Consider the following 18,122-nt stretch of genomic DNA (forward strand, 5'->3'; position numbering starts at 1 on the left):
GGCCTGGCCCGCCCCTCAATGCGGCTGTGCGGGACCAGCATGCCCTCTGGCGTGGGCGGCACCCCTGCAACGGCGTTGCGTGGCCGGCGCTACCTCCCCGGGGCGGCTAGGCCCCACGCGGCAGCTAGGCCACGGCCCCAGCGCTATTATGCAAGGTATAAAGTACCGCCTATGCCATCGCTAGACTTAAGTAGTCTCATTATGTAAAATATATACCCATCCTGCTTGTAAATACACTGTTAAATATTTCTCATGCAAATGCTCCGACCTACATAAAAACTAATGTTCCAGCTTCCTTATATAACATACATGATGGATACATTTCCGCCTCGCATGCGAGGGCGCGCCTGGTGTACTAGTTTGGGATAATTTTGGTAGAAGCCAAAACAATGAATAGCAGCTCGGGTTAGCGTACAGTTGAGGTGAGGCTCACCAGTGCCTTGTCAATGGCACAACACAGACAAACCAGCAGCACCCAGACGGTAACTGGATCCGAAGGATAGAAATGATGGCGGACAAAGATCTAACGGCTGTAAAATCTCTCCTGTTGAGGACAGAAACAACCGGTTGATGTGATTCTGCTTTTCCCATACAAAGTCACGTGTTCATTGAACAAATGCTGCCTATTACACGCGACACCGACACCTTTTGTGGTTCGGAGCGACGGAGCTAGAGTAGTTTTGATTGACCGAAGCGCCGATCTCTGCCCTGGAAGGAGCGCAACGCTTCCAGGTACTCAGCCTCCCCAAAGTCCGGCCACATCTTGTCGGTGAAGAAGAACTCTGAGTACGCCGACTGCCACAGCAGGAAGTTGCTGAGCCTCAGCTCGCCGCTGGTTCTGATGACCAGGTCAGGGCACGAGAACTCGCCGGCGGCGCTCGTCGCGAGCTTGCCGGCGACCAGCGACTCGTCGATGTCGTCCGGGCTGAGCCGGTTCGCCTGCGCCTCCCGGGCGAGCTCCCGGCACGCCTGGACCATGTCCCATCGCCCGCTGTAGCAGATCGCCAGCATCACGTGCAGCTGCGAGTTGTGCCTCGTCGCCTCGTCGGCTTGCACCGCCGCGCTCCGCAGAGAGCCTGACATCTTTGAGGTGTCGCCGATCACCTGCAGCCGGATCCCCTGCCTTGAGAGCTTGTCGATGTTATCGCCTATCAGCCACTCGGACAAACCCATCATGTAGTCGACCTCGGCCTGCAGAGACGATCGAGAAAACAAGAAGAACCGTGCGCGTCAGGCTCGTCCGCGAAATATATGTGTATACGCAAGTTTTTGAAAAGAGAGAGCAAGCGAAGGTGGCGGCGGGCGTGCCTTGGGGCGGCTCAAGTTCTCGCGGGAGCAGACGAAGGCGGTGAGCGCGCGGATGCCCCAGGCGCGCGAGAGCCCCACGATCCGCTCCAGGTTGCGGCCCCCGGCCTTGTGGCCGTCCGCGGGCGTCAGCCCCCGCGCGCGCGCCCACCGCGAGTTCCCGTCCATCACTACCGCGACGTGCCGCGGCAGCGACTCCGGGCGCAGCCCGCTCTGGAGGAGAAGCGCCTCGGCAGGGCGGTCCGCGCTAACGCCCGTCGTGTCGACCCGCGCGCGTGGAGGCAGGAGGCGCGCCCGCCGGGAGCGAGCCGGCGGCGGCGCTGCTGCTAGCCCGCGGGTGGTGGTAGTAGCAGACGAAGAGTGTGAGAGCAGCATCATGATCCGTGTACGTCCGTCACTCCGTCTAGGCAGGGCGCCGCGCCTTCGATCGGCCTTTTGGATGGAGTTGGCTACCTCTCACGTACGCGGTACGCACAAACGTGGCTCTCTGTGCCCGTGTGCCAAACAGCTCCATGGAACGAATTTATGGCGTCGACTGCACAGCTCTGGTCTACTCCATCTGTCCCAAGATGTCAGACATCTTATTTGACCGGTTGTCTTATTAAAAAAATACTCAAAATTTTTAAGTGAATTATAAAATAAATAAATTATTATTAAATCATCTCTAATGATAAAATAAGTCATAACAAAATAGATAATATTTATATAAAAAATTTGAATAAGACAAACGGTCAAATAAGATATTTAAAAGTAAAAAAAAAAACATCACTAAATTTAGGACAGACGGAATACTGTTTTTGCCGACATCTTTCAAGGAAAAAAATACTACCTCCATTTTCGTTTACTTATCAACGAATTTTTACTGTAGCAATTTTGACCATAGTTTTTTCTGTAAAAAATTTTTAGATACATCAAGTTTTCACATATATGATTCTTTACTGAACAAACTTCATTAGTGTTATATATATTGAAGTATCTAAGAGTTTTTTTTAGAAGAAAAAATAGATGGTCACATTTGCTACAGTAAAAAAGCTGCTGATAAGTAAACACGGAGGCAAGTACTATTTTTGCCGTCTCTCGGCTGGTGGCATCCTGCGAGTCGTCGTCAACCAAACTTAAACAGTCTTCTCTTCTTTTGGAGGGCTGAGGGAACAGTCTTCTGAGATCTGGGAACGTGTTGGGTGACAGACGAGGAAGCGCCAAGGATGCAGTGCCAAAAGAGTTTACTTCATCGCACAGTATCGTGAGAGTACGGAATACCATTTCCGTGAGTGGGTACGTCTCTACGTGCTTCTCAACGAAAGATCTGCCTGCCCAAAAAAAACAACAAAGAGAGAGAAGTCTGAACGCCAGAACAAAAACCCCCCCCCCCCGCCTGCGTCCCGGCGCAAACCTAGGCAACGACACTGCTTGACTGGACACGGACGGATACGCGGCGTGGAGGCCGTAGTTTGGCCGTTGCCGCCGGAACAAACGCCGCAAGGCGAGGAGGCTGGCGAGGGCAGGGAACACGAGGCCGGCGCGGGGATGTAGTGGTGTCTGTTGCAGTATGTGCAGTTATGAGATGTCAGAGAAACGCCCCGCGACAGCCGATGGAGATATAGGATACGAGAGAGAGAATAAGAAAAAAGAATAAAAAGAAAAAAAGGCATTACAGACATTTCATATGAAATCCAGAGACTTAACAAGCCTGATCTATGGAGGTAAATAACAATGATCACGGAGCTCACGCGTTCGTGCGAGGTTTAGTAAAAAAATCATGGCCCCAGTGCAACGCACACACATGTATCTAGTACGAGTAATAAATGATGGAAGAAGAAATAGAACATTATTTTTCCATTTTAAATTACAAGACGTTTTGATTTTTCTAAATACATTTCTTCTATTATATATTTCGATTAGACATAGTTTATATCTAAGTACATATCAAATATTATGTCTACGTTGCAATATTGAGAGAAAATATAGGTGTCGATAATATGCCCTTATAATTGCACATGTTTGTTACAAAAACCTAGATCTAGAAACAAATTCCACAGCAAAGTATCTTTTCTATGAAAGCCTCTATTTTGATTTCTCCTTTTTCCAATTATTTCTTCTATTCCAAATCCCTTGAGCACCACCACCACCCCGATTTTGCCTTTTTTTTCTTTTTTCTTGGAAGCACCAATTCCAGTTTTTCTTTTATTCCAAATCCCTCGAGCACCATCACCACCGTTCTAATTTCTCTTCTTCATATATTTCCCCATATTTAGATAAATAAATCTAGAAATAAAAATAGGAAGGTGAGTATAAAAAATAAAATAAATGTAAAACAAATAAAATAAATAATAAAGTCAACATCACGGGTCTTTGAACTCAATAATATATACTTCTATATCTCTTATCTCTAATAATAAACAAATATTCCTACTACCAAGTCATTGATGCAGTTGTATTTTGATTACAAACAAAACTTATATGTTAGAACTTGATTCAGCCGATAGTTCAACAATCAAATCCTGACATGAGATCTTAAATAGTTTGTGGTGCAATCTAGTTAAATAAATATGCCTCCAAGCTGTACATGCACCAATGTAACCCCGAACAAGCACGCGACAAGGAAAATCTTTGAGTTCTCCTGTCATAGCAGACTAAGCAGTCGAGTCCTTGATACGTCGGCAACTAACACTCAGGCGGCTTGAATTAGAGATTAGAACTACATATTTTTATTGGTCTTCAAAGGAATTTAGAAAACTTGATATTTAACTCTATCAAGTCATGGACAATATGAAAATTAAAGTTATATATATTGCAAGCAAATATTCCGGTGCTTTGCACTGGGATAAAATCAATCACGGTTGTATTCTATAACTTGATACAAACTTAATAGGATATTGTCGTATTATTGTCACTATTAGCTTATATTATGGATGCTATAGTCAACATAAAATAAATTATAGCTCTTAAATTTCATAGAAAGAGGAAAGGTAAATAATTTTCGATAGTTTGTTTTTCTCCCGTTATAATGCAAAGACATATCCGCTAGTATATACATATATATGAGAGGGTAAAAAGAAAAGAGAGCAAAGGGGTCGGCCCTTTCTTTTCTAAATACTAAATTCGCAAAAACCGTCCCATCAATTTATTATCAAAGAAGCCATTCCCACAAGATTCTTTGCGTCTTTGCCCAGGTGTTACAGGCATGGCTGGCAATCACCCCGTTCGCTTGTCTTAAAAATGGCTTGTTTGCTTCTTTTTTTAGGTAGAACAGTATTTTTCTCTCACAACAATTCAATCAGAACAGTGTTTTTCAGCCAGTTTCAGCCAAGTTTCAGACCAGCGAACGGGGCCAATATATGAATAATATAATAATGGTCCTACGAATGTGGTCTGTCCTGAATGCCTGGTGCACAAGGTTACCGGCCTACTTCTCCAAGCATGCATGGTCCTGACAGTGACAGGGACCGTACGTCGTCTTCTGCAGCAGTCGCTGAGCGGCTGATGAAACTGCGCTTTCCTGCTACTGGTGGTAGTCATCGCCGGTGGTGGGCTAGTGGCTATAGCGGTCTACAGTCCGATCCACTCCTAGTTACCATCAGAGATCACAGTTGCTTGTTTGGATAACTACTACAGGAGAATTGGTATGAATATGGTAAACCCTGCGCTTATATCTTGTACTTAAGGCTAGATTATTGAACTGCATGCTGTTGCTTTCGTTGAACGATGACGTGACACACTTGCCTCCAGAAGAACTGCTGTCGCGGCCTATTTCAGGCCACTGTTGGAGTGGAAAGAAGATTGATCGTTGTCCATTCTGACAGTAATCGTTGGGTCGAGGTAGGCTTAGCTGGCCGAGCTCCCCAACGAGCTTTGAGAGTTTGTTTGCTGAGGTGACTGGGCAGTAGTGCAAAGGCAAGAAGAAAATGATTCGAACGTTTCTAAGTGCAGGGGCCTTGTGGGCGCTTTGGAAATCAAGAAATGACGCGGTCTTCAACAATAAACTCCTAGCTTCCGTTCCCGACAGCGGCAATAGAACAAAACACTAATGCTGCTCAAATCTTGGTGAGTGTGGCTGCTGCTCAGACCAAAGAATCTATGCCTAGCGGACGAGATGGTGGACAAGCTAGCTCAGGGTTTAGCCTAAACATGGGAGTACATGGAGTGAAACTCGTGTGGTACCATCGTCTGGTACTCTGGTCTATCCTATGTTGAGTGAATCTCGAGTGTTATTGTAAGCGAAACTTCGTCTGTCCCTCTCCCTGTATGCTCATAACCTCAGCAGATAGGAATCTCGAGTGTTATTGTAAGCGAAACTTCGTCTGTCCCTCTCCCTGTATGCTCATAACCTCAGCAGATAGGTTAAGGGTTCATGGTTACGTTTCCTAATAAAGTTGGACTTAGCCTTTGATCGAAAACAAGTAATCCTTAGGTGAAATTTGGTGGATCTTGCATTATTCGAAAACGGTCAATCACACGAGCTACATGTTGAGCTGACATTCATAGTCAAGAATCCTAGCAAGACAACTACTCACAATAATGGCATACATTGACAGTTTTGATATAAATTTTTGGTGAATATTTTAATTTATTTTTATAATATGTGAGCAGCCAACAAGAGAAAGGTTAATTAGGTGTCGAATTACAAACTTAAATCCTAGGCTTAATTTATACTACCACTAGAATAATCATGTACTATGCTAGCAAAATGTACGTTTAACGTTTTCTAGTGTGCTCTAATTTACCCTCAATCCAAAAGAGTTTAGCCATCTAGATCTAATTCCTACCAACTAACCAATAACTAATCTATAAAGGTAAAAGTCACATAAGCAAAACGTATGCGGAAGCAATAAACGTGTGTTGGGACCTTGACGTCTAAGAGTGAGTGACATAGGACACACAGAAACTAGCCTAAAGCACACTTATAAAAACCTACACAAATTCCATCTAGACGTTCACTAGGTTTTTCTAAGTGCTCGAACAAAAGATAATGGGGGTCTAGGTATTAGAGACTTACATACTGTCAACCGCAGCCTCATCATCCATGCTGCCTGGGATATCGCTACTAACAAAGATCGGTACCTCGATCTCGGGCATCCTGATAGCAAAATACTTTCCTACCTCTTCTTTTTGGAGGGCTAGTAACAGTAGTACAAAATCAATCTTCTGGGCCTCAATTCTTCAAGTCAAACAAATCCTTCAAGATAATTGCACTATCCAAATTCAAAATGGAAACTCAAGTATTTGGTCCACGCCATGGTGCACTCTCTGGAATTCCCTCCACTCTCACCTAAGACTGCCTGTTACACAACAATCCCTCCCACACAAGATTTCTGATCTTTGGAATCCTGAAACAAAACACTTGGGACCGAGACCTCATTCCCACTCTTCTAATCCCAAATCATGTCTCAACTTCGAATCATACGTTTGAGTGAACCTGACATAATAACTTGAAGCCCAGCCACTAGGGGTCTATGCACCTACAAAGAAGCTTTCAACCACCTCCGAAAAGATCTCTGTATCCAACATCCTCAGCAGGGTACAAGAAGTGTCACTGAACAAGCAATGACAATATTACAGAGAATCTGGAAGCACAAAACCATCTCTCCCTGCCTTAAAACCTTCACTAGGAGATTGATTAGAAGAGCGCTTGCTATAGGAGACAGAGCTGGGCGCTTATCCGCCAAAATCAGTAAACTCTGCAGCACCTTCAATAATATTGAAACTGATGCTCACTTATTTTTCATTGTACTTTCTCTATAGTTGTTTGGTTTGCTTCAAATCCACCGCTTTGCACTTCTTTATTGCCAAATGAGCAGGATGGAGTACAGGAAATATTGCCATGCATTATAAACCAAAACACAACCGAAGCACAGGTCCAACGGATCAACACAACACTTTGGTATCTGTGGAAGGCAAGGAATGATAGAATATTTGATAACAAATGCTGGACAGTTTATGAGGTTCACCATGCAGTTTCTGGGGACATTGCTGCATCGAAGCTTTTCTTCAGCGACCAAACATCCAATGGCGATTACAACAACAAGGTGTGATCTCTACCAATGCAGGACCATGCGAGCAGCCATACCAGCAAGGTTCAGGACCTCTGATCGCAGGAAGGATACAAAGGCACCAATTGTGTCTGGAGTCTACCCTGGAGGCTGAGGATATCCAGCCTAGGCCTCCTTTTTTCAGAGTCCGCTACCCAATCTTTCTTCTAGGAACAAGATGCTACACAGATGCGGTTAAGACCCCTGACCAAAACCAGCAATCATCCTGACCGGCAGGACTCGGCATCTTCATCATCAATTCACGATAGGGCCACAAGATCACAATGTACATAAGAGCCAAAATGCAGGAAACCTCATCAGTCCTCATGTCTGAAGCAGGGGCGCTAGCTTTATAGCAGCCTATTTGACGAGGACATCACTTCTTCCCGCTGATCCTCCAACCGTCATACAAGGTCCAATGACCCGGGCTCGAAAGCGACAACTCAATTTAGAGGTTAGCTCGTTCTTAAGTGATACTTTTCATACTTTTGAGAATAGACTACAACCTAATGATATTATCTTGCTTAGGAATATTGAAAATGGTCATGAAGGATTTAGAGGAAGTGGTGGAGGTGATGATGACCAGCAAGGACGTCCAACACAAGCCGGAGGCCTAGTCCAACAAGAATTCGAGTCTGCCTCGGCCTACAGGACCAGTCTGCCTTAAACTGGTCACACAGGACGCATCCGCACTCCGTTTTTGACGAACCACATATGGATGGAAAGCTAATTTGACATGGAAGCCAATCTAAGTGGTCTCACGTCAAAAGCTCTTCGGAATTAACGGGAATCGCCGAAACAAGTCAGCGTCCAGAATCTGTTAGGGTGCTGCGATACCTTCTTTTGGTCCGTTGGACCGTGTATCGTGTTTGGGCGACGACCCTAAGACCTTTATAATCATACGCCGCTGCCATCATTAGGTTTTGGGTTTTGCTTAGATTATTCTGTAAAGAACAGTTTCGCCGTTCATCGGTTTGTGAGACTCCAACTTCGTGAGATAATCTTTCATGTGCAATTTGGTTGTGTTCTTTCTTGTTTTTGCTTGTGTTCTTCGTTGCGCAGGTAAGGATTAGCCTTCTTGGCTAGGTCAACCTGGTCCGTGACTTGGTTGATAAACAGAGGAGCTGTGGTGCTAAGATTGCAGGGTTCGATCTTTCGATCTGAAGCCAGATCGGTGCGTCATTCTCCGCCACAATGATAGTTACCATTACCTGACGGAAGATCAGGATCTTCGCCTTTATTAAGTGATATCAGAGCTAAGGTATACCGTTAGGTTCACTTTTATTTCCTAATTTTGAGTGTTTCGCATTCGTCCCATAGTCCAGTGCCATACTCGTTTTCCTGTCATAGAACCTTCCGCGCCATAGCCTTTGTATATTTCAGTTTCAGAGTTCATCGTGTTGAGTTTGTGTCCTGGTCGAGGTCTTGTTGCTGGTTAGGTCGTGTTAGAGTCCAGTTCGTGTGTTTTTCCCCATCGTTTCCATCAAATCTTTGCTATTGTGACCAGTTTTACACACATTGTTCCCGTTTTGTTCTCTAATTCAGAGCCGATTCTTAAAACTGTTCTAGTTTTCGTATATGAACTCTGATTTCGATGTTCCATATATCAAAATCGATCAGAAATTTTTTTTGGATCCGTCCATCCACCGCATTGTTGGGGTTTGAAAATTTTAGATTGGTCAAAAACTGGTCACAAGATCCTCTTTTCGTAGTCACAAGGTTTGTGTCGATTTTGAGCAAGTTTTCTAAAAATTCCACAGGTCACGTCTTTCACTTGTTTATGCTCATATTTTTTGTGGTTACTTCTTTTGTGCTCCTAAGTAAAGGAAAAATATCAAAAAAATAAAATAAAAAAGTCGAAATTCCCAAAAAACACAACGACAGCAAAAAAAAAAAAAAAAAAAAAGAGAGGGGCAAAAGAGGAACAATATCTAGAGGAGCACATAGAGAAGACCAAAGTGAGCTATGTTTGCGTGTGCTATCTGGTTTCTTGTTTGTGTTGTTGTTTCCATCCACCATACTTGTTTTTTATACACCTGTCACCTTGCTATCCACCATACTTTTGTCACACATCTGGTACTTGGAACATTTTAGACCAGCAACGAGAACAAGTACTTTGGACTATAATTCAGCAGTACTTTCTGTTACTGACTTGTGTGCCAGATATATATATTACTCTTTGTGTGCCTTCCAAGCTCCACAAACTCTTCAGATCAGTATAGACAAAGGGTCGTGCAATCTCGGTACCACTGCCTCATAGGTATCACGAACTAGCCGTCGGTTGTACCGCCCACTGCTTGTGTTGGTAAGAACTTTATAAGAGCTTGGTAAGACGCTTTCCATTTGCTGTGAAAAGTGACACCACTGCAACCACATAGTCATTTGGTAGGGATAACTTTCACCTGTTTGTTCCTGTTTTTGTGTTTTCAATGGCAGGAGGTGAACAGACTGAAGATAACAATCCTAAGGGTTTCAGCGAGTGTATCAGCCAAGAGCAACTATAAGTTGTTTTAGAGGATGCCCAAAAAAGGATGAATGAGGCCGTTAGGAAGGCCGTCACTGACGCACTCATTGAACTCAACATTGGCAATAGCATGGAGAGATTGGACAAGTGAATTTCCATGCTAACCGACAAGGTTACTGAGTTGAAAACCTTTGTGGCGGGCAACAATGACGTCTCCGGTAGCAACACCGATGGTCAAGACACGGTGTATGATGCCAACGGGAACATAGGTCGAGTAGCTTTCCGACAAGAGAGATTACGACAACGTCTTCGCCACAACACGATAGGTATGGGTGGTGTCCACCACCACCACCGTCAAGGTAATAATCATCGTGTGCCCGATGATCCTTATGCTAAAATTAAGTTCACAATACCATCTTTTTCGGGTCATTATGATGCTGAGGGATATCTTGATTGGGAGATGATGATAGAATAAAAGTTTAGTACCCACCTTGTACCTGAGCAGCATAGAGTTAGACAAGCTACTAGTGAGTTTAAGGATTTTGCCATTATTTGGTGGAATGGGCTAGCTGCACAGAATGCTTTACCTGGTACGTGGGAAGAACTTAAGGTAGCTATGCGTGATCGTTTTGTTCCTCCTTCTTATCATAGAGACTTGCGTAAGAAATTGATACATTTAGAATAAGGAGATAAATCTGTATAGGATTACTATGGTGAGCTCCAAAAGGGGTTGATGCGCTGTAGTGTTGTGGAGGGAAACAAAGATGCCATTTGTCGTTTTTATTCGTGTTTGAGGCGTGAGATTTAGGACATTGTTGATTATAAAGAATTTAACACTGTCAACCAGTTGTTTCAGTTTGCTATGCTTGCAGAAAAGGAATTGCAGGGGCATGAACAGCAGAGCAAGAGCAAGGTCAGCACCAGCACATACACGCCACGCTCGGCACCATCTTTGGGGCTGACCAAGCCAACCACTTTTCGGACACCTCCACTAGCGAGCAAGCAACCAACAGCCTCTGGAGTTTCCGCTACACCTAAGGCACCTCCCGCATGACCTTCAGATTCAGGTAAAAATTCTTTGCAGGTGCCTACCAAGAGTTCCTCATCCGTTGTATCGACGAGACGCACTTTGGGTATTCAGTGCCACCGCTGCCATGGCATTGGCCATGTGCAGAAGGACTGCCCAAGTCAGCGGGCATATATTGCTACAGAAGATGGTTACATCAGCACCTCTGACATTGAGGATGAAGAAGACCAAGATGCAGATGAGGACGACGGCGAAGTCCTTGGTGACGAGGCCACGGCGTCCTATAGGAGCATCATTGTATAGCGGGTGCTCAGCTCACAAGTTTAGCAACCTGAGAAGCTACAACGCCATAACTTGTTCTAGATTTTCTTCATCATCAGCGACCATCGAGCACGTGTCATTATTGATGGAGGTAGCTACAACAATTTGATGAGTTCTGATTTGGTCAAGAAGCTTGGCTTGACCACATGCTCACACCCACGTCCATACCATATCTAGTGGCTAAATGATTCTGGTAAAGCAAAGGTAACACAAACTTGCAGAGTTTCATTTTCCATTGGTTCTTATGTTGATTCTGTTGATTGTGATGTGGTACCTATGCAAGCTTGTTCACTCTTATTGGGTCATCCTTGGGAACATGATAATGATGCTACACACCATGGTAGAAGTAATAAATACACGTTTGTGCATAAAGGAAAGAAAATTACTTTGGTACCTTTGACCCCTGCTCAAATTATACAAGCTGATAGAGAACGCGCTGCTAGTTTGAATGATGTTCAATCTGAAAATCAGCAAGTTGCTAATTCTATTTTCCCACCTAAAAAGGATAAGTCTACATCTTTTTCTAAGCCTGAGGGGATTAAATTGAAGGGTGATGTTATGCTTGCAACAAAATGTGACTTTGCTGAAATTTCTGATGATGATATTTGCTATGCTTTGGTATGCAAACAAGCTATGTTTTCGCTTGATGATATTGTTAGCTCGGTACCTCCTGCTGTCACTAACCTTTTGCAGGAGCATGAGGACATTTTCCAGCTAAGATACCCCCAGGGCTGCCACCTATGAGAGGAATAGAGCATCAAATCGATTTGATTTCAGGAGCGACTTTGTCCAACCGAGCTACCTATCGAACCAATCCTGAGGAGACTAAGGAAATTCAGCGGCAAGTCCAAGATATTTTGGACCGCGGGTATGTACATGAAAGCCGTAGTCCTTGTGTCGTTCCTGTACTTTTGGTTCCTAAGAAAGATGGAACTTTGCGTATGTGTGTTGATTGTAGAGCCATCAATAATATTACTATTCGGTATCGTCATCCTATTCCTAGGCTAGACGACATGCTAGATGAGTTGTGTGGTTCTATAATTTTCACTAAGATTGACTTGCGAAGTGGCTACCACCAAATTAGAATAAAACTTGGAGATGAATGGAAAACTACGTTTAAAACCAAATTCGGGTTGTATGAGTGGTTAGTTATGCCTTTTGGTTTGACAAATGCACCTAGCACTTTCATGCACTTAATGAATGAGGTTTTAAGAGTTTTTATTGGTCATTTTGTGGTAGTTTACTTTGATGATATATCAATTTACAGCAAGTCTTTTGATGAACATATGGATCACTTACGTGCTGTTTTTAATGCTTTACGTGATGCACGTTTATTTGGTAACCTTAAGAAGTGCATCTTTTGCACAGATCAAGTTTCTTTTCTTGGCTATGTTGTAACTCCACAGGGAATTAAGGTGGACGAGATGAAAATTGAAGCCATAAAGAGCTGGCCGGTTCCCCAAACCGTCACACAGGTGAGGAGTTTTCTTGGTCTTATAGGATTCTACCGCCGCTTCGTCAAAGATTTCAGCACCATTGCTGCCCCGTTGCATGAGTTGACGAAGAAAGGAGTGGTGTTCCATTGGGAAAAGGCACATGAGGAGTCCTTTGACACTTTGAAGGACAAGCTTACACACGCACCATTGCTGCAACTTCCAAACTTTGGTAAGACTTTTGAGCTAGAATGTGATGCTAGTAGAGTTGGCATTGGAGGTGTTTTGATGCAAGATGGTAAACCCATTGCTTACTTTAGTGAAAAATTGCATGGCCCTGTTCTTAATTATTCCACGTATGATAAGGAATTGTATGCACTTGTTCGTTCTTTAGAGACGTGGCATCATTATTTGTGGCCTAAAGAATTTGTTATTCATTCTGATCATGAATTGCTTAAGTATCTTCGCTCTCAAAATAATCTGAATCGTAGGCATGCTAAATGGGTTGAATTTATTGAATCTTTTCCTTATATTATCAAACACAAGAAAGGGAAGGATAATGTGATTGCTGATGCTTTGTCTAGAAGATATACATTGCTGTCCCAACTTGATTGTCGGATTTTTGGTCTTCAATCAATAAAAGAACAATATGTGCTTGATCCTGATTTTAAGGACGTGTTGCTTAATTGTAGAGAGGGACGTGCATGGAATAAGTTTATGATCAATGATGGGTTTTTGTTTAGAGCTAACCGCCTATGCATTCCAGTTGGTTCTGTTCGTCTTTTGTTGTTGTAGGAGGCATATGGAGGTGGATTGATGGGACATTTTGGTGCCAAGAAGACAGAGGAGATGCTGTCCACACACTTCTTTTGGTCAAGGATGAGGCGAGATATAGAGCGGTACGTGGCTCGGTGTGCCACATGTCAAAAAGCTAAGTCGTGGTTGAACCCACATGGTTTGTATATGCCTCTTCCTGTTCCTTCTACTCCTTGGGCTGATATATCTATGTATTTTATGTTGGGTTTGCCAAGGACTACGAGGGGGAGGGATAGTATTTTTGTGGTGGTTGATCATTTTTCTAAGATGGCACATTTTATTCCTTGTCATAAGAGCGACGATGTTGTTCATATTGCTGACCTTTTCTTTCAAGAAATCATTCGCTTGCATGGTATGCCTTCTACTATTGTTTCAGATCGCGATGCAAAATTCTTGAGTCATTTTTGGTGCACACTGTGGAATAAATTAGGGACCAAGCTGCTGTTTTCTACAACATGTCATCCCCAAACTGATGGCAAACTAGGGTTTGAATCGAACATTGTCCACCATGTTGAGAGCAATTTTGAAGCACAATTTGAAGATGTGGGAAGAGTATTTACCGCATGTGGAGTTTGCATATAACAGGGCGGAATATTCCACCACCAAGGTAAGTCCTTTTCAGGTAGTGTATGGTTTTAACCCCCGTGCTCCTATTGATCTTTTGCATTTACCTACCACAGAGAGAATGCATAGTGATGCTAGAGAGCGTGCTGATTTTATTCATAAGTTGCATGAAACAACTAAAGCAAATATTGAAAGCATGAATGAAAAGTATAGAATTACTGGTAGTAAAGGTAGAAAAGAGATTAAACTTGAACTGGGTGATTTGGTTTGGTTACATTTAAGAAAAGATAGATTTCCTAAGCTGCGTAAGTCTAAATTAATGCCAAGAGCAGCTAGTCCTTATAAGATCATTAAGAAAATAAATGATAATGCCTACAAACTTGAATTGCCACCTGAGTTCGGGGTTAGTCCCACCTTTAATATTGCAGATTTGAAACCTTATTTGGGAGAAGAAGATGAGCTTGAGTCGAGGACGACTCCAATTCAAGAGGGGGAGGATGATGAGGACATCACTTCTTTAGAGGTACCCACTGATCCTCCAAATGTCATACAAGGTCCAATGACCCGGGCTCGAAAGCGACAACTCAATTTAGAGGTTAGCTCATTCTTAAGCGATACTTTTCATACTTTTGAGAGTAGACTACTACCTAATGATGTTATCTTGCTTAGAAACATTGGAGAGGGCCATGAAGGACTTAGAGGAAGTGGTGGAGGTGATGATGACTAGCAAGGACGTCCAACACAAGCTGGAGGTCCATTCCAACAAGAATTCGAGTCTACCTCGACCTCCAGGACCAGTCTGCCTTAAACTGGTCACCCAGGACGCATCCGCACTCCGTTTTTGATGATCCACATATGTATGGAAAGCTAATTTGATAAGGAAGCAATCCAAGTGGTCTCACATCAAAAGCTCTTCGGAATCAACAGGAATCATCGAAACAAATCAGCATCCAGAATCTGCCAGGGTGCTGCGACACCTTCTTTTGGTCCGTTGGACCGTGTATCGTGTTTTGGCCCATTAGGGGGCACGTCTAGGGTAGGCGACGACCCTAAGACCTTTATAATCATACGCCACTACCGTCATTAGGTTTTAGGTTTTTCTTAGATTATTCTGTCAAGAACAGTTTTGCCGTTCATCGGTTTGTGAGACCCCAACTTCGTGAGATAATCTTTCATCTGCAATTTGGTTGTGTTCTTTCTTATTCTTGCTTGTGTTCTTCGGTGTGCAGGCAAGGATTAGCCTTCTTGGCGAGGTCAACCTGGTCCGTGACTTGGTTGATAAGCAGAGGAGCTGTGGTGCTAAGATTGCAGGGTTCGATCTTTCGATCTAAAGCCGGATCGGTGTGTCATTCTCCGCCACAACGATAGTTACCATCACCTGATGGAAGATCAGGATCCCCACCTCCATTACTATTTGAACAAGATCATGAATATTTAGGATACAACTTTCCTTACTGACTGTCAGAAGCTTGCCTCATTTCTCAACAAGACAGATAGGTCCTCGCCGCCTCTGGAACATCAAATTCTTTACTCAGGAGTTCCTAAACTACACCTCAACCACCAACTCCAGAATCTACAAGGTGCCAAGAGAGCTTAACTCTGTGGCTCACTAGTTAGCTACACAGGCCTTATTGATAGCTCTCATGTAAACTCCTTTTCTACATAGTGTTCCAATGATGATCATAGAACCGGATGCCCTCTAAGCAGTAGTAAACTCTATACAATGGGACTGGCTATCCCATCTATCAGCTTTATGTTGCTAATAAAGTATTGCTTTTTATCAAAAAAAACTAAACAAGAAAGTTAGACAAGGAAGGTAAAGCACACACCAAGGAATACAAAGTAAATGCAGAAATGTAAATGAATTATAGAATGCAAACTCCAACACGATGATGTTTTTCTTGAGGTATCAGAAAGTTCACGACTTCCACTACTCCCCGTTGAAGCTCCTCTCAAGAATTCCCTCATAAGGTCATGCTCTTGGTAACTGTGGTGGTATGACTCCTGGTACCCGCAAGGCTCCACGTGAGCTGAGCCGCTAGGGGAGGCCCAGCCCACGAGACTATGCATAGGTCGCGCCACTGGTCGAGGCCTAGCTTGCAAGACAACGCACACGAAGTATGCCACAGGACGACGTGCTTCACAAGGCAACATGAAGATCCTCAGTGATCTACGAAATCTGCTTAGATATGATAGATATTGTATGATCTGTAACTTCCTATCTTGTAAACCGATCAGAATGTAAATAACCAATCTGTAACCCTACCCCCAAGCCATATAAGGCGGGTAGGAACCCCCTCGTTTTCATCTAAACACACGCAATACAATCCACAAAGACACTAGACATAAGGTATTACGTCAAGCCGACGGCCTGAACTTGTCTAATCGTTGTCTCTTGCAATCTGTGTCACCATCCGATTTCTTCACGCGCACCTCCACCGATTCAATTGTAAGGAATCCGTTAAACCTCTGAACTCTTGTTCATATTACAGGTGATGACTTGCAGCACAGTCTGCAAATAAAACTTCGTAATCAAACTTTGAGGCGGCACTACACTATAAGGTTGATTTATTGGCTTCCATGTTGATCTAGCTTATTTTGTCTTGCAATTTACAATAACTGATTTTTAAACTATATCATAGTCTATTTCGGACCCAACAGTGATATCTTTTTCTATTGTCAGTGAAGTCGATAATGCAGGTTTTGTCTACAACATTATGAGTTGTGCTATTTTGTAATTTTTGTTGCAGGGGAGGGGAGGGGCTGGGCCAATTTTGACCGGCAAGCACAGGTTTGAGGAAGGTACATAATAGTTTAAGCTGGATATTGTTGTGAGGAGCAGTTGCCTCATTTCCACCTATTTCAGCATTGAACAATTCTGATTTTGGATATAACATAGGTGCACATCAGTTTGTTTTATTTCCACCCAGCAACTGATCAATGTGGTATGTTCTTCTCGTCCTTACTTGATTTCTTAGATATTAAATTTTGTTCTTGTTGGTCCTGAGCAAATGATAAGAGTTGGGATGAGAAATAATAGCTCATATATTCACCGGTAGGAACCAGAAGAAATATTGCTATTGATGGGTTAAGTTGCAGATGATATATCGGTCATCTCATGCTTGCTAGCTGCAGAGAAGATTTTGGTAGAATCTTAAACATACCACATCTACGCTTTGTTACCGATGCATATATTTTCTTTTGAATGTTTGATTTGTACTATTGAAGGTTGCCGTAGCATTAGCACGGGTGTTTAATTTCACAGTATTGTTATCTTATCGTGCGATCCGTGTTTTAATACAAAAGTTTTATTATCCCATAGCAACACACGGACACGCTACCTAGTTTAGGAAAAAGGTCCAGGTTCTGTTGGATGACCATTGAATCAGTTACAAGGCGTTTATATACCACGCCCAGTCGTTACTCACACGGCGCCGTTACGAACTGACTCCACCTAAATGCCTTAGCCGCTACCCCAGCTTAACGGTTGACGGCTTCTCCATTGTCGGACGCCCAACAGTAGCATCGGCCCTTCTTCCTCTTGCCGCCTTCCTTTTGCAAGCCCTGGTGCTAATGGTCCTGACACAAGCCTTGGACATGCATGTGCTGGCCTTCCTCCATCTCGCCAAACGCCCAAACTCCTTGGGCATCACGTCGTGGAGCGCCGGCAGCTGTAGCATGAGGGCGAGCATAGCGCCGGATGACGCGAAGTAGACGTACACCGGGACGCCGAGCTCGTGGGCGACATCGATCATGGTCGTTGACGTGAACTCGACAACGAGCGCTGCAGCGGACGCCGGCAGCGCGACCAGGGCGGCCCTGACGTGTGACGCGTGGAGGTGGATGTACTGCGAGGTGAAATACTCCACGCTGGTGCACCCTGTGGGTGGGTCTACCGTGGGGAGGTGATGGAAGCTCACCTCGTAGCCCATGGGCTCGGTAGTGGCGGCCCCTCGCGCAACGTGCGCGGTGACCTGGGACGCGAACTCAGGCGTCGGGGGCCGCATGACCAAGATGGTGAGGGATGTTGGAGCAGGCGATGCCCTACACCGAGCTTGAATGCCGGCAATGTCACGACGGTGACTGCGGCGAGATTTCATATGAACATGAGAAAGTCAAGGGTTTGTTGCTGCCAAGCGACGTAGCTTTTCTAGGTCCTTTTA

The 18,122-nt window shown here is 44.0% G+C and overlaps 1 protein-coding gene across 1 annotated transcript; it reads right to left on the bottom strand.

Moving 5' to 3' along the window:
* Nucleotides 1-343: 343 nt before the first annotated feature.
* On the bottom strand, nt 344-1,840 carry LOC136551420 (cis-prenyltransferase 4, chloroplastic-like). The gene is made up of 2 exons (XM_066542972.1): nt 1,309-1,840; nt 344-1,191 (listed from the first exon to the last, which is right to left on the bottom strand). The coding sequence occupies exons 1-2, from the start codon at nt 1,681-1,683 to the stop codon at nt 670-672; spliced, it is 897 nt and encodes a 298-aa protein (XP_066399069.1). The 5' UTR covers nt 1,684-1,840; the 3' UTR covers nt 344-669.
* Between the last annotated feature and the right edge of the window lie 16,282 nt (nt 1,841-18,122).

Source organism: Miscanthus floridulus, chromosome 4 (genome assembly GCF_019320115.1).
Source record: "Miscanthus floridulus cultivar M001 chromosome 4, ASM1932011v1, whole genome shotgun sequence".
Classification (NCBI taxonomy): Eukaryota; Viridiplantae; Streptophyta; class Magnoliopsida; order Poales; family Poaceae; genus Miscanthus; species Miscanthus floridulus.